At 36.1% G+C, this 18,435-nt stretch overlaps 1 protein-coding gene across 4 annotated transcripts in view; it reads right to left on the minus strand.

The window, feature by feature from the left end:
• LOC106180269 (beta-arrestin-1) overlaps positions 1 to 18,435 on the minus strand; it is a 63,155-nt gene that overhangs the window by 28,735 nt on the left and 15,985 nt on the right. For 2 of the 4 annotated variants that reach the window (XM_086996622.1, XM_086996623.1), the window contains exon 1: positions 8,253 to 8,365. The exons of 1 other annotated variant lie outside the window; for it this stretch is intronic. In XM_086996622.1, the coding sequence (XP_086852748.1) occupies positions 8,253 to 8,359 (107 nt within the window). In that variant the 5' untranslated portion in view covers positions 8,360 to 8,365. Of the gene's footprint in view, positions 1 to 47; positions 175 to 8,252; positions 8,366 to 18,435 lie in introns of those variants that run through there. One more of the 4 variants, XM_086996628.1, reaches the window with a different exon arrangement.

Genomic DNA, 18,435 nt, shown 5'->3' on the forward strand with positions numbered 1-18,435 from the left:
GGTAAACAAATCCCTAACGCTGGCCTCGCCCTCACTGTCCCCATTACCTTGGGCCTTCCAGGCCTAATATACTGTGAAACAGAGGAATGTAATCTCTTAAAGCCCGCTACAACATGGCCATGGCCAGCAGGAAAGCTTAGTGTTTACGGTAATTGTTCTTTAGATTTGAACAAGATGAGTTAATACACCCCCTCAAAAAAATCTCTTTTTAATTGTTAGCATTATTTACAATGCTCAGCTGATGCCAAATTTTTAAGAAGTAAGTTGGGTTTGTGTCGGAAGTACATAGTTGTGAGTGTTTGAAAAAAAATACTAATAAAACTCAATAACTAAAATAATGAGCAAAAGTGCCTTCAAAAAATCAGAGTATTTACCGTATTTCCGCCAATCAATATCTGTGATACATTTCATGTCTTGGCACTTCCTGGTGTTGCCGCAATTAGCGCCTTTTACATGATCTAATACTGGACTTGTTGCACACTACAGTACAGCTCACTGTTGGGTTCTCACAGCAAATTTCTTCTTGCCACATGCTATGAGTTAAGTGAAATATACTGCTGACCTACTTCATACATTGACCATTATTTTCAATCTACATATATATATACCACTATTTTTCATCCAACTACTATTATATAATATACCAGTATTATAAATCCACATTTACCAGTAATTTTGATCTAGGAGTACCATTATTTTCAACCACAGGTACCATAATTTTTAATCCACGTAAGCCTTTATTACAGTTCGCAAAGTACAAAACATGAAAATATTCAATGTGCACTTTTAACCTTAAACACTATAAGAAAAACTCGGCATTTTTGCGTAGATTAACATTATTGATAGTGACTCTGCCAAATATTTCTATCATGTCTTTAATATATACCTGGATGCTCTCTTGTTTTAACTGTATTCTGCTGCTATGTTAATGTTTACCCCGAGAGTCACAGGTAACTGGCAAGTTACCTTTATAAATAGTGGAAATTACAGAGGCGTGCTGATAGAGTGAAAGTCACTGGAGAAACTCAGGGTATTTTTGACACTTTTACATATACTTATTCTGATATGAAGAGGTATATTTTGAAGATGATTTTCAAGTAATGAAAAATAATACAAGTATGTTGTACTTTATCCGCTCTAGCTTATTTTTCAATGCTAATACCAATTTAAGTTTTGCATTTTGTAGTCTTCAAACTGCAAATACTAATTTCCCTAAGTCAAAAAGGGGAAACAAATATTTTTTAAAATCAGTGTTCCTGTTGTTGTTTTTCCTTAAGCCAAAATGATATCACTATCAATTTGCAAATAAGACATGCCCAGGTAATATTGTAATTTTAAAAATACCAAAATATTTAGTTTTAAATATTGGACCATAACTGGATTATTTTGGTCAAGTTTAGGTTTAATTTTGGTCGGAAAGATTTTTTTTTTTGGCTTTAGTTCCTTTTTTCTGGCACAGGACCCCTGTTATTAGCCAGAAGACCCTGCTGTTTTTTTTTCCTTGAGCGTCTTCCACAAATATTTATCCTCATTTTCTGATGCCCATTGTTTAAAGAGTGCAGACTTTCCTAATCAAATTCTTAACAAGTTTCTAGCCATGCCATCTATACTTTTGTTTATAAATACTTTTTTGTTACAGTTTGTAAATGTTTTAAAGCAGAAAGTGAAGTGTTTATGTGTATTTAATTCATCCAAATCAAAACCATCTTTTTCAGCTCTTCCAGAATGACTTAATGAATATGGTATTGACTATTCAGTCTAGAAATTTGAATAACATGAACTGATAACCCCACCCCCAAAGAAAAAAGTTTTGTGAGTAACATCTGGCAAAGTTAAACTGGCAACATGTCAGAATGTATATTTTTGCAAGTGTCTAAAAATGATAAACTCTGAATAATGAAAAAAAATTGAAAAAAAAAAAGACATTTGACAATTGTAAGCAACAGGACAATCAGTTTAGATCTCTACATGTCTTTGGAAAACATGTTTTCTGGTTGTTATAGAACTTTCTTTTGGCTCCTAGCTGCAAGGGGTAATGTATCCAACTTTTTTCAATCTTAAAACCTAGACAATTGTAGGTTGAAAAGGAATTGGAAACAATGGAACCAAGTTGTCAACACGGCTCTTTCTTAGAAATTTGAATCATTATGATATATTCTTTGTCATTTCTTTTTTTTACGTCATATTTTTCATCTCTCTAAGTCTGTGGATGTAGAAGACATGTATTTATAGCAACCTCCCTTTGACTTGAGATTTCTTTTCAGTCCAAAACCTTATAATCCTAGCAGTAAGTAAGGACATAATATCTTCTTACTTTAAATTCTCACCACTTTAATACTTTCCAGCGAAGCACTGACGTCAGTTATAATCTTTGACACCTTGGTGAATGGCAAAATCACCCCATTTGACATAACATTTCCTCTAGTCTTTAATTTCCTGATACAATTAACGCCTTTAAATCATTTTGAATAAATGACGATGTTCTGAAGCAAAATGAGTTTATTTCAGTTTCAACATCACTGCGGACTTTTATGTTTTATGTAGTCTTTTTATACATTTGTCCATAGGGAGTATAAACACAAAGGAACCCATTAACATACATAAACATCATTTAAAACCCCAGAGCAATAATTAACTAAACTATTATTGACATATTTCTATATAATATATTGACAATGTTGATATGGAGTAATTTCCATGCTTTCTCCATTTAAAAATAAAATTGCAAATTCCTCTTTTTCAAAGCAGAAAACTGATCAGTCCGTGGCAAGAATTGGTGACAAATATGCCTTTATTTAATATTTTCTCGGTTGTAAAAATACCTTCTTCTTGTTCTAAGACCACTTTCTGACCACAAGACTTATCTACATTCTAATTCTACACAAAACCACTGAAAAGGTCGAATTACCACAATCAATCAATCATATTTATCCACCGCAGCCGAGTCTAATGTGTCCTTGCTTGGCGATGACATACGTAACTGACATATTGGATTGGCCACAGAAACTAAATTTACACCACGTCATAGCAAAACTGGTGAAAAATATCAATTCTTTTCTTAAACCAAGCCAAACTGAACTGTCTTCAGTGCTAAGCTGAAATCATTATCGTATCTTGGCACATTCTAGAATAAAGATAGTAATTCTTGCCAGATGCTTACATTTGGCAAGGCAGAATGTAAAAAAGAATTATTTCAGCAACATGTAATTTCACAACTTGATAATGTAGACCGTTTTGGCTGAAATCATCTCTCTCTCTCCACATGTAAACAGGCTCCGAGACCTAAAGGTGAACTGAATGCATGCTGTTGCACTATAGTACAACAAATTTCAGCCATATGCTTAAAATATTCTAATTTGATTGCTTTAAAATGAAACCCTACTTTTGCTTAGTGCAGCACCAACTTTGTTAAAGCAAGAACAATATTTGCGAAAAAAATATCTTGCGAAAAAATCTTTCTTTTCCCCAAGGATAGGGTAAATAAGGACAACATGAACTGACTTATGAACTGAGTGACATCACTTCATCCACAGGAGCAACTAATCCTTCAGATTATCTGGTGTATATATCTTGCTTCTAAATCACACATACTGAGGCAAACACTGCGTCACTGGCACTGAGAAAGATAATCCCGTCCAAGTCGACTGCCCTGAGTTTAAGGGACCATTCCCAGACCCTATCGCACTAACAGTGGATCGATCTATCTCCAAGGGGATTCTCACTAAATTGCAATCAACTTAAGCTGCTTAGATGTCTGTCATGCCTACTGAAGCTGCTAAGGGGTAATTAATTATCGTTTAGCAGCTTCAGTAGGCATGCCAGACATCTAAGCCACTTAAGCTGAAAGCAATTTAGCAAGATACCCCTCGGAGATGGATTGATTCTGTTAGATCTATCTAGCTATGAGGACCCAGAGTTGAAGTTTCACAGAGCCTGGCCTCTGCATGCCTCATCGGAAAATCTCTCATCATTTTTACCTGTCTCCTTTGGACTATTTGCAAATATTCTGTGCAATTTTTTGCCGCAGGTTTTACTAGATCAAGACCTTATGCTTGTTTATTTAGCTACCTTCCGATGTGTGGGCAAATTACATCATTTCTACATCAAGATTTTTTTTTTTAATCTTTGTAGGAAATTATATCCTGTCAGATCAATAGAGTCCATGCCAAGATTTCTGACATTTACTAAGACATAAAAAGTGAACTCGTACCAAAACGGACGCTATGCATCTTTATATAACATCTTGTAGAGTCTGATGTATTATTGATCCAAAATCTTTGCAATTTAAGGCTGCATGTTACCAAGACAAGGACTGAGCTCGTTTAAAGTACACTGCAATAGGGGTTTGTCATCTACATGTAATCATTTCTAGTCTACGGATTTACATGCATTTATGCGCCATTTTATTAGGAATAAGATCTGTATGCTTTTGCCAGGTCATGGGGTGCAAATGTTACAAAAGAAATTATATTTATAATCTCATGAGAAATTTAAACGATACATCATGTCTTGAGCAATAGAAGATAATCCAAAATAATCTTTTTCCGAGAAGTAGTATGAAAAGATGTCAAGACTGAAACCAATTCTAAACCAGCACATCTGTTCTTAGGGAAGAAGTACTACCTGTAACACCCTACAATATATATCTATCCCTTTGTTCTATTCCCCTCTATATAATAACAAGCATTTGCCTGACTGTGTAAAGATTTTCTACACTTACTCACTTTTTATCTACCTGGATATCATTTTTGAAATAAATCCACAGGAAGGTAACTCCAGAGCTCTCCCTGTTCTAATTTCTTCTAAATCATTTCTATTAATTTCATGATTCCAGGCGGGAAGAAGGAAGTTATGTGGAGACACCCTCGATGGAAATTGTTTCCAATTCCTCAAAGATGTGACATGGGTGGTCTATTATGTCCAATTACCAGACAATCCAGGTGAAATTTATACCAAAGCTAGAAAAAAATAGTGTTCAGTTTCCCCAAAGAACAATCCTACATAAGAAGAAAAAAAAATTATCATCTGCATTTTCTTCTAGGGACTAAATTTTTAAATAATGACCCAATAGTGGCAATACGTATCTGTGCCACTGCAAGTAAGACTCCCTTCACATGAAAAATCTATTTTTCTAAAAATCTATTTTCTATTCGCGGTATCTTGTGATCACTCCGAGCACAGCTGAGAATTAATTACAGCTTTGGAAGTAACTGGCTTGCGCTGCCAGTAATTATGCAGCAGGGTATTCAGGGCACAGACCGTGATCACAAGATACCGTGAATAGAAAATAGATTTTTAGAAAATAGACTTGTCATGTGAACAGAGCCTAAGACCCCATTCCCAGAGATTAGAACGATCTACTTTAGATCGTCCTAACTCCCTGGGGGTTCATGCTAAATAGCTGTCAGCTAACGGACATGAAAGTTAATTACCCCCTTACAGCTTGTAGTAGGCAGGATGGACATTTAAGCCAGATTATGTGACAGTAGACTCCCCGCAGGGATAGATCGATCTAAAAGCTCTGGGAATACGCCTTAAGACTCTTCAAAATCAAGATAGATACCTAAACTTGGCAATTTCTATAGCTCAAGCATTCAGACATATAATGAAAATCATATCAAAAAAGCCACATAGGCTCTATTCCCATAGATTTTAGATCGATCTATCCCCGCGGGGAGTCTCACTAGATTACTTTCAGATAATCCGACTTAAATGTCCGTCCCGCCTACTACAAGCTGTAAGGAGGTAATTAACTTTCGTGTCCGCCCGGCTGACAGCTATTTAGCGTGAACCCCCAGGGAGTTAGGTCGATCTAAAGTAGGTCGATCTAATCTATGGAAATGGGGTGATAGAAGACAATTTTTTTTTATCTGCACTTTCTTCTAGGGTCTGACTTTATAAGTGATTACCCAATACATATCCATGGTTCCGCAACTGAAGTCAAAATCGAGAGATACATAAACTAAGTAAATTATAGAGGTCAAACACTCAGATTTACACAAAAAAGGGAAAAAAAACATATTAAAAAGAGGGAGGTGTTAAAAATGCCTTAATGACACTTAACAGGGTTTGGTTATGTACTGTTAGCTTGCCAACTTTCAGCTTTGCCATTGTACCTAAATGCTAAGTTTAACTAGGTACCTTCGATATTTTCCAATTTTCTTAGTGGTATAGATCTCAGAAAACCTCGACTCGACGTCTGGAACCAGTTAGAACATAAACAACTATTCCATCGGAGAGAGTTATTATCTTAAAACATAATAAAACATAAGGTAATTATGGGAGAAGACTTTGGGATTTAAGAAATCAAAATTACTTTCATAAATTTCCCCGAGGAATCTGAAAAAATTCTTTCAGACATGATCCGCCCACCGCCATATTGATCTGGAGTATACAGGATACCACATGTACAAGGCTCTCTGACCTCCCAATTACCTGAAAAAGTCTCCATTACCAGAAAACGTCTGCTATTTTTAAAATCTTTCTCAAGGTAATCCAGGTAATCTCAGTGATCAAATCAGATTTTTTTTTTTTGGCAAGTCAAGCTAATCATTTTTCCCAGGTGACTTAACCTCAGCCATTTTGTTTTCATGAAACTTTCTTTTCAAAGATGACTTTGGCAAAAAAGAAAGAAGTAAGTTTTCAATTTTTCTGAGTTAAAAAAATAATAAATAATAATAATTTTTTACTTAAATTGTTTTCAAATGGTACCTTGCAAATGATTTTCAAAAGTGCACAGGATTTAAGTCTGCCAGTCAAGGACAATTCTGTATAATTTCGGCACGGCTGATACTGAGACACTTCATCATATATACTAGCAAACTTAAATATAACAGCTGGGAACCTGCCCACTACATTTTAAAAAACCATAAAGTTTTCCTAACTGCCTTAGACCCACACAGTAATCATTTTACCACTGCTTTGGATAAATTATGGCAGATTATTTGATAAATTGGTAAACAGGGTTCAAAACTGTAATTTATCCCAAACCATGGTAAAACAGTAAGTAAATTGGTGGTAGATTTCTTTTTTCATCTAAAAAAAACTTTTGAATAATTTTTTTAGTGTGAGAAAAGAATATCTTACACTCTTACATAAATTTTTTTTTTCTTTGGTAAATGGTTGACAAAATATTTTGCTAGTCTGCGAATCACATGTTCAACCTTGATAAATTAAGGTCAGTTGAAGTCTTTAAGCCTATTTATTTTTGTGGTATAAAATGTTCCTTTCACTTGCTCCAATAAGGGAATTTGGAAAATGAGAGAGAGAGAGAGAGAGAAATATCACTAAATGTTCTACCAATGTCCATATTCAACAAATTCTCACCAAGAAAGACAATTGAACAACCTTTAATCCAAAAGCTACAGCACAAGCCTAAAGATGAGTGCTTTTTTTCTTAAATTTTCTTATGCAAGTTACTGTATGTGTGCAAGTAAAACAGCTTCCAATAAATATTGTTCTCGAAGGCTACAAGTGAGTTTTGATGGTATTCTGGATCTTTGCCAATTTCAATAATCCAGTTTCCACATGGCATTATGCACATCTCTGATAAACAAACTGAGGTACAGTATTTGTGTTTCTACTGCTTTAATTTCTTTGAAAAAAAAAGGTCAATGTAAATATTTGTCTCTGGCATATTTACATATTTTTCCCCCTTTATGTTACCAACATAATGGTTCACAAAGTCAAAAGAAAAGTGGACTATTCCAGACACACGGTTTTCTGAAAACACTTTTTTCATATTCAATGTTATTATAACTGCTATAAACTGCATGTCCCCCCTTTAAAACCCTAATATCAAGGATCAAAGAGCACAGTAAATGATCATCTCATTTTATTTACCTTTTAAAAATGCTAATACGAAGTGGTTCATGGCAAAAGGAAGACATTATTGTGTTGGTGTCTCAGCTACCACATTTCACATAAAATTCAGATATATTCTGAATGAACATTGTTCTAGAAAAGGCACCAGAAAGAAACTGCAATCACAATTACAGAAAGACATAACAAAAAATCAATTAATTACTAGTAACTGACAAAAATGCTGAGAAAAAAGTTAAATACCTAACCTGCACTAGTGTATATATGTATAAAAGTGTTAAAACGTCACTGCTGAAAGGAACACCAAAGGACATCTGGTACCACCTGAAAACTTAATAAATACATCTCTCTCTCTCTCTCTCTCTCTCTCTCAGGCTTTTTAAACCAGAAGAAACGCCAAATAAAAAATATCAGCATAATAATAAACTCACGTCCCTATCTCTTCATCTTCAATTTCATCTGGCTCTGCCTCGTCGTCCTGATCCTTCTTAACTGCAGTCAGAGGACACAAGGCAAGACCAAGGTCCATTGTCGGCATCTAAATCTTTTCACCCAAGAAAAAATAAGTCGAAGGAGGTTGTTGAAAATAGGTGAAGTGAGACAAGGTTTGGCAGCTCAGTGCTAAAAAAATCTAAGTCCCCCAGAGACGGATTCCTTCAGGCCCCGAAAAGATACGCTTAACGCCGGTGATCTCTCCCATGAACATCTAATATGTACTTCCAATCACATTTCAGAATTTTTGATATCGTCATTACAGGTGAAAACCTCATGTCTTCCTTGCAAATAAGCCACTACTGAGGCATATATATTATTCTTCTCTTTTGTACGACCTGCGTTTGATTTTTCAGGATAATCACATGATACTTCCTAAATTTTTTTTTTCATCATCAGCTTTTTGTGTTTTTCAAAAAAAAAAAAAAAAAAAAAAAATCCAAAATATCACAGAAATTTAGTTTACACACCTGGAATGCACAATCAATAATGCAATGCCCACCAATCATTAGGAATTCCTCGGTGTGACATTAGTTCCATCCATAACCCCCAGGGGGAGCTGATTATCTAGTCCATGATGAGATCAAGCAGGATCCTGTCTCGCATTTCCACTTTCAATTCCTAACTTAATAGCTTGGCTATTGAAACAGACATGTAATTTTCCAAGTATTTTGTTCCAAATCAAGTTTTTTTTAATAATTATTTACTCTGTACCCGATCAGGACAAGGCAGAGATGATAACTGGTAATACGAAACCCTACATATATCTTTGCTCGGGGTCAATGGCCTCCATGGAGACAAAATTTCTGAAGGATTGAGCAGATCCAAAAAGATAACAAATAAAATAGTAAAGCAGGCTCATCTCACTTTATCAGGATTTCCACCATACGGCTAGAAACCCAACCTTCAGCTTCAAATCAACAAAAATCTTACTTTATCACGATTTAAGATTTCAGACTAGAAACCCCACTTTAAGCTTTACCTTAACATTTAATGATTTGTGATGTTTTAATATTTGATACTACAAAGATAAAACCTCAGGTCATTAATGTAACAATTGTGTTTGACACAATATTGGGAGTCAACAATCCTCCCCTCCAATCTTTGGGGCTGGACATAAAGACCCGTAATTGTGTTAGAGTCGACTGGTCTCATCCTGGCGCAATGTACTCTTAACACATTCTGTTTGCACTGAAATGAGGTGGGTGTCTAACTGGGGCATTTTTAACACTGCCCTTTTGGCTCTACCTATACATGCACCTGGCATAAAAAAAAATGCGGCAGCCTACCCTAAAAACAACCTACTGCCTCTCTTGCCCAAGACAATGAATAACCTTTGCTATGCAAGAAAAAAAGATACAACAGAAAATACTAGTGCTTAGAATGCCATTTTAACCATTAACCAGGCTTGGGGTAAGGAAGTCACTGCAACAGAGTGAACTTTTATGCCTGTTAATTTTTTTGCTCATTTCAAAACTTATTTACTAGCAAGCCTGATTGCACCTTCCTAACTAAACTAATTTTGCTATGAATAAATCTGTTAATCTTTGGCATTTTTTTCCGTCTAAGCTAATTCTGTTGTAAACAGGTCTGTAAATCTTTGGCACAATTTTTCTGTCTAAGCTTATTTTGCTGTGAATACATCTCTTTAACTAAGGCTCTATTCCCATAGATTTTAGATCGATCTATCCCCGCGGGGAGTCTCACTAGATTACTTTCAGATAATCCGACTTAAATGTCCGTCCCGCCTACTACAAGCTGGAAGGGGGTAATTAACTTTCGTGTCCGCCCGGCTGACAGCTATTTAGCGTGAACCCCCAGGGAGTTAGGTCGATCTAAAGTAGGTCGATCTAATCTATGGAAATGGGGTGTGAGGCACATTTTCCCGTCTAAGTTTATTCTGTTGTGAACACATCTATAAATCTTTGGCACATTTTCCCTATCTTAAAGGGATAATAACTCTTCGTATGAGATCTATATTTCACAATAAAAACCTTGTGAATAACTCATAGAAATATAATATATTCTGTTTTACCACAAAAACAGCAGATATAGCTATTATTCTGATATCTGAGCTTGTCTTCAGATCACGTGACCTCCATTGATGGCTATACTCTGTTAAAATCTCTTAAGAGATTTTAACAAAAAACCAAACTTTTTAGAAAAAAACCAGGGACCAACTTTGAATGTAAAAATGGATTCATAAACCATTGGAAAGTATGGGAAAATTGTTGTTTACTCCAGGAAAATTCATTTTTTGGCCGAAACGAAGAGTTATTATTGCTTTAACTAATTCTACTGTGATCCCATCTGACACAGAATCCTATATTTCATTTGTTGTGAGTATATCCAGCAATCTGATTATATAAGGCCTTGCGGCTCATTCCTAATACACTTTTGTTCTAAGAACAACGAACCTACTCTGCAGGACCTCTCGTTGAATGCAATAGATGAAGAGATCTATATGATTCCTCCTGGCAAGGAGTAGAAAACAGGGGGATTACATGAGTACAATGAAAACAAGAGGAGGCACATATATCTGTCAATCTGAATACATTCAGCAGGAATCCCCACAGAGTTGGATCAGTCTATCGTGATTGAAAGTTTTACTGGGAATAAGCCCTTAGTAAGTGCTGCTGTGAACATATCTAGTAAATCTGAACACAAAACACACACACACCTGTCTAAGTTTATGCCACTGTGAACAGATCTGATTCTATCAAATCTTACCACACATTCATTTGCTTATTACACACTCCTATTTCCACAGAATCGTGATCAACAAATTGACTGTGATCATTCTATATGGCTGTATCAAAAAATAAGTTCATCATCATCATCATCGTTTCCAAGGAATCCTGATCAACAGGCATCACTTGCATCAAGCTGTATCAGAAAATAACACAGTTCTGATATAACACAGCTAGTTATGACTCTGATCACATAGAAACACCCTTGCCTACACAATCATCTTTCCACAGAATCGTGATCACCAAGCACTTCTTACGTCCAACACGAGAAGAAAATAAACAGTTTCTTGTATCACCCAGTCATGCATGATGCTGTAAGAGAAGCACCTGCACTATATCAGTATTCTATTTAATTTCTCTCCAAAGCATAATACCAATCAAACAGAGTGTATTATTGTAAACACATGTACTGCTCACAAATAATAATTGCCCTGGCATAACTGGTCATACAGGCACTGCAGTGTATATATTTTACTGTAATATCCAATGCAATCTATTTGTACTCTCATCCTTATATATATTATCAATGGCCGTTTCACAATTTTCTTTGGTGACCCCTGATTATGTCCAATCAGTATAACATATTTATTAACTTACCAAATAATTCTACTAGTATTTACAAACACTGAATATATACATATGATATATTTTATATAGAAAATCAGGTCCAATATCACCACATCACCGTCACCACCCCACCGTCACCATCCCACTGTAAGCAAACCACCGTCACCACTTCACCATCACCACCTGCAGGTGTGATATGTTTGATGATCTGACATAACCTGTACAAGCACAGGAAGGCTGGCTGGCTGTAGTGTCCTGGGGGCAGTGCTGGCAGGTTATATAATCTTTTCAAGTGAACAGAGAAACAAATACACAGGTGTTGTGTGCACATGCAGAATTGTTATCTGTCACTATCTCTCTCCTTTTTCTGCCTGCCTGCCTCTCTTTCTCTCTCTCTCTCTCTCTCTCTCTCTCTCACACACACACAAACACCACCACTCCTATCCTCTCTCTCTCTCTCTCTCTCAAGAATAATTTCTCAGTTTTCATTAAAGACGCTTGCGTGTTGACCGTCATTCACTTTATCAATTCATGAATTCACCTACCACTCAAACAATTTCATAAAAAAAACATGAAAATTGAAAATTTCCTAAAGCTTTTAGCGCAGTTTACAAAAAAACAAAAACACCTGTGACAAGTTTCTTCCCACTCTGGCAGTAACCTGTGCCTGTCAAGACAAGGGAACAAGGCCTTCCCACATCAAATATCTCCACTTAAAATTGGCTTTCAGACAAATGAGAACCCATGAGTCTGGTGAAAAAACAACACTTTAATGCTAATAAATTCCATTAAGATAACAACAAACAAAAATCGGTTTCTTTTTTTTTTTTTTTTTTTTTTTTTAGGAGGAGGGAGGAGGGGGGTTAAAAACTGAGTGACATAGAGAGGGTTAAGGTGGAAATCTTCACCACCAACCAAATGTTCACAAAATATTACATATCCCGTCTCCAATCTAATTATACTGAATCTCTGATGATGTAAACATGAGGCCCAAATTCCTATACAAAAACACTTTCCCATTACTTAACAGAAAAACAAATTGTTTATCCTTGGCTTTAAATTCAATCACGCAATAAAAGGCTTGGATTCAGTTTTCTCAGCTACCAATTGTTCACCAGATAGCCGAGTTCTTGTATCCAATACCAAGTGTTTATGTTAAATCCTAATGAAAGCCAATGAATAAAGAAAACACTTTAACACTCCCCAGGCGCGCATGGTGTTACTCAAAGATGTTTCGTTTTACACACCATGTGCGGTGGTTAAAAAAAGAAGGAATGGACAGAAAAAAGGTGGAATGGGTATGGATGTGTTATCCATGGCATGAAATCTTACGTCAAAATCAGGGTCATAAAATCCTCTCGTTACATAAGAGGGGAAAAACAACAACGGCAAGCAGGGCGCTTTATGGAGTTGTCATGAGGTTATTCTAACAATTAGGTGAAATCAAAACTAACTCAATTTTCTAGTCAATGAACAAAATTGATTTTTTGGAGGTGGAAAGAGGCAATAATATGTAGAAAAGAAAGTGGACCTTTACAAAAAAATGTCCAAGTGCAAGCACCCCCAAATGCAAAAGCATGCAGATGAATGGTGATTTGTAGGAAATAAACAAAACACTCAAATAATTATCCAAAAGTTGAATGGTACACTTTAAATACATAAAAATGGTAATTTTTAGAATGACATATTGGACATCAAAACATTTCTAAAATACAATCTCAATAACTGCATTAGAATTAATTTTTTTTTGGATGCAAAAATCACAAAATAAATGCCCTTGAAGATCTCGATGTTTTCAGTTTTGACAACAAATACAGAGACATCTAATCAATGGTAAAGCCAACTTCAATATTGCAGATCTGAGCATTCTGTCATTTCTATTCACCATGTCCATGCTTGGTTTTTACTTGGGGCTTCTCGTCTTTGATTTTTCTAGGACTGAATACAAAATTAAGTCTCTCTCTCTCTCATCCTCTTCACAAGGCCTATATCAGCTGCTTTCACAGACTTAGGCAAATAATAAATTAAACAGGTGAGTTTCGAAACCAATACAAAGGAGCCTAACCACAATAATGAATATGCAAACAACACTGTCAGCCTCTTCACAGTGAAAAACTATCCATGAATCTTGGTTAACAAAAAACGTGGAAAAAGCCACATGTCCTGTAGGAATAAAGGGGAATACCACAAATGGCATGAAAGTTAATTTCTTATTACCGAGTTAACAGGGATAAGACTGCCATTTTGCAGAAAAGTCAGGAAATATGGCGTGGGGTCCAGGGGGCTGCTTAGGCCAATGAAATTTTTGGCTCCTGAGAAGTCAGAAATCCGTGTACCGATAGTCAGAAAAATTCTTAAGCAGGAGTGAGCTAAGAAGTGAGCCTCTTACTGTATAAATATTGGGGCTGAATCTCATCATCTGCTCATTTCACGGCCTCTCACACGTAATCTAAAAACTGAATTATTTTGTGTATATGAGCGCATTCACAGCAGTGGACTAACTAGTCCGCAGATCAAATATGGCTGACCCACTTGAATGCTTATTGCCTTATCCCTCAGGATATCTATTCATTGCCTAATCCTGAATTAAGTGGCAAGCTTTTTAGTGGGTCGCCATATTTGATCCACAGATCTCTAACACCCCATTTCCATAGATTAGATCGACCTACTTTAGATCGACCTAACTCCCTGGGGGTTCACGCTAAATAGCTGTCAGCCGGGCGGACACGAAAGTTAATTAAACCCTTACAGCTTGTAGTAGGCGGGACAGACATTTAAGTCGGATTATCTGAAAGTAATCTAGTGAGACTCCCCGCGGGGATAGATCGATCTAAAATCTATGGGAATAGAGCCTTAGTCTGCTGTTCTGAATGTGCCCTTAATTATTCTTCAATCTTTCAGAAGTCTCTTTCCTTGAATTTCTCTTGTTAAATCTGGGTTAAGAATAGGGGGTTATGTAATACAGAAAATCTTTTTGCCTGACACGAAAAACATCAAATGTATTTTTACTCTTTGCCGTACGTGTCTGTTTTCTCCACACAATTGAAATGGGAGAATTTCACCAATTATTTTGTTTTCTTGCTAGAATTAGAGCTCATGTTGTGAAAAAATGTGATTTAATACATCCCCCAAGGAACCATAATTGAAATGATAACCATAGAAATAGATTTAACAGGTTTCTGGGAAAAAGATTATTGTATAATATGTCACAACATGCCTTATCCTTCGAAAATATTTTCTTGGAAAACAAGATATATTCCAACTGGAATGAATATAATTTGAAGTGATACAGTAACTATATTATTTCGCAAGTGATACAGTGACTATTTATCATCTTGTTGAAAAAAAACCTTGCAAATTTGAAATCAAAACCTCCACTTTGAAGTTCTATACAAAATTGTCTGTTCAGAGTATTATAGGAGTTTCAAAACCAGTTCGAACTGGAAATAAAAAGAGAACTGTAAGTGCACGGGGATTCCCCAGGATTTCGGGAGTACAGGGAGTCCAAAATGTGAATCTGTTATTTGGTCATCATGACAATTCCCAGGGAGTTCAACCCAGGAAAGCCAAACCAAACAACCGTCATTTCCCCCAAAATTTGCAAGCCGTCCAGGTGTTGTTTAGAAATGTAGGCCATCTTCCTATGAGTCCAAGGGCTGTCCAAATGATGGCTCCTTGCGGAAAGCCTTGGCTAGCATATATAGGAGGGAATGCTGTATAATTAAATAAAAATAAAAAGATCTAGGATATCCTAGGATAATTTTTGTTTTCTCAATCTTCTTTATTCTATCATTGTTATATCCTATTATATGAAGCAGTGGCATCTTCCTCCTAATTTTCCAATTCTTGATAAACTGGGTCTGTTATTTCACCATTCCACTTTGCCGTTTATTTCATCCTAACTTCAGATCAATAAAATATACCTCCCAAGATAAAGAAACTTGGTAAGGTACTTAGTGAAACACGAGGGAAGTTTTGCAGATTTTCCATTCATTTACAAATAGGGGTCGCAGGGGATCTCTTCTTGCTTGCCTGAGTCTCACTTCGAAGATTATCCAATAAATAAACAATGCTCACAAGAGAGAAAATTGCATCGGGAAAAATGAGGTGTCATAAAACCCGGAAGATTGGATGTCTGATCAATAGATTACAGCAGAATTAAAATATATCACCAATAAAAGTGACTTCCATCCTTGTTAAAGTTTTTTTTTTTTTTTAGTCTTGAATCATCCTGCTTTATATATACATATATTTACCTGTCAATCTGCTCACTTTTGCCAGTAAATGCTTGTTAGTGAGTTAAAAAATTTAACATTTAAAGGACAAGATTTTGGCTCAAAGATGCCTCCCGTAATGTGCTCTCCATTATGCATGATCCAACACCATGACAATATGTCATATTTTGTTAGTCAGCACGAAAATATCTAAATTGCAGACTATATTGGCAAGGTTTTTAATTAAGTTGCAAGATGTTACTCTCTCCAAGGACAAAGCAGACAGCTGACGCTGACAAATGTACAGACAGGCACCTGCATACTGATTTATAACATCACAATAGTAGTGTGTTAGAGTATTAAAAAAAAACCATAAGCTGGTGTAGCGCCAGCAATTTTTTTCGCTTAGCCAAATCACCACTTTTTTGTCAATTTATTATGCAAATGGTTATAATTTGACTAAAGCAAGTCAAATCAAACCCTTTTTGTTTAGCCAATTTATGTCATTTTTAGCATTTGGCTTAATTGGCGAGTGTTAGCGCTACCCCAGATAAGATTCTATCACTGAACAAGGATGCAATAATAGTTTTAAAGAATCACATACAAATTAAGTATAACACATGTTTCTATCAAGCCAATTTTCAACTTTCAATCTAGCCAATGTTCATCATTTTCCATTACTAGCAAAAGCATGGCTCTTCTGCGAAATCATTTCTTTATCATCTATCTATCTATCTATCTGTCTATCTATCTCTCAAAAAAATGACTGATCAGTTTTGTTCAAATTTATTGAGAAGTTATAGTAAAACAATGTTTATCAAAAAATAAACAATTAAGAGAAACAATATAAACAGTATAGAGCATAATTATCAATTCAAAGGATATCTTGTCCCTTTATCTGTCTCTTGTTACCACATAAAAACATCACCCAGTTGCATCAATATCATTATGTTGATATAAACAATGACAACAATTACAAAATAAAGATATCAGTGGTACCAACCACCTACGAGCCATGGTATTATGCCTGACAATGAATAAAACAAGCTCAGTTCCCGTTGGTATTAATGGGTTCGCAGCCTACAGCTGACAAGCAATTAATTCTGGGAAAACCACTCTAACTGTCCGACATAATATCTCTAATTGCTCAGTTTAGCCCTGGGCTATCTCCTGGAAGAACCATTTCAGTGATCTGCCAAAACACCAGCCTCCAGGGAAAATGGCGGAGTATAATATTAGATGGTGTAAGTTCCTGGCAGCTGCCATAAACATGTACTATTGAATATGTTTATACGTGGTAAGTATGTGTTCGGTTCGAACGAAAATTGATTGATATGTTTCATAAAAGAGATTTTTAAAAAATTTCATTTAGGTTGTGTTTGAATATTGTAATATTTTAAGTCTACAGCAGGTGGGTTTGAAAAATTGGGATTAACCAAAAACAAGAAAATCTGACACGTTAAAGGTAATTACTTTTTAATTACAAACAAAAGAGCAAGACATTTAGAACTTAGCAAGACATTTTCTGTTTTTTCAAATATTTATAATTCAAAGTGCAGAAGAAAAGGTGGGTGAAATCTTTTTGTAAATACTCTATATCATAAACTATATGTTTCTGGATGCTTTAACTGGTTTTGTGTGTGTGTGCATGTGAAGAGAGAGAGAGAGAGAGAAGGGAGAGACAGAGAGAGGAGAGGGAGAGAAGAAGAGAGAGGGGGAGGGGGAAGGAGAGAGAGAGAGAAGGAGAAAGAGAGGAAGAGAAAGGAGAAACAGACAGGGGGAGGGGAAGGAGAGAGAGAGAGAGAGAGAGAGAGAAAGAGAGGAGAGGGACAGAGAGAGAGAAAGAGGAGGGAGGGAGGAAAGAAGAGAGAGAGAGAGAGAGAGAGAGGGTGAGGGAGAGAAGAAGAGAGAGAAAGAGAGACAGAGAGAGAGAGAGGGGGAAAGAGAGAGAGATATGAGCCAAAGATAATGACTATGCTTCTGTGTGACAAAACAAGGCGTAGGTGTTTGCCTGCGGCGTGTTGCATGACATCTTTCCATCACATCCATGCAGTCTCAGACATGTGGTTAGAGAATCAAAGGGCAAGTGGCAGAATAATCAATATATGGATGTCAGCGAAGGACAGGCTTTGTTATTTACTTCTGAGCAAATCACAGCTTTTAAGACAGAGATGATGCCAGTGGTGCTTACTACACATAGCTCAATATGACAGGATCATGCACAGCTCTTTTCTGAAATAATCCAACTTTATCAAAGTGATCGTCCTACTGTTTCATCCATCTTTGCACTAATAAGAATCATTCTGTGTTGGTACACAAAGCTCAGCATAATAGGATCATGCACAAATAATCCAGATTTATCAAAGCAAGCACCCCACCCCTCATGTAAATCTTTATGGAAATGATAATCATTCTGTGTACGTAACAAAAATACCATGTTGTTCAATCGAAATGACAGATTCGACAAAACGCAAATTCTTGTGCAACCATGCATGCGCAACACACACACTCCCATCCAACAATTCCCTAAGCCATCAGAAATCATCACAATATTTCAGAGAAAACACTCCTGCCTGTTCAGCTACAAAACT

The sequence above is a fragment of the Lingula anatina genome, chromosome 10 (genome assembly GCF_051362555.1).
Source record: "Lingula anatina isolate TDL-2025a chromosome 10, LinAna3.0, whole genome shotgun sequence".
Lineage (NCBI taxonomy): Eukaryota > Metazoa > Brachiopoda > Lingulata > Lingulida > Lingulidae > Lingula > Lingula anatina.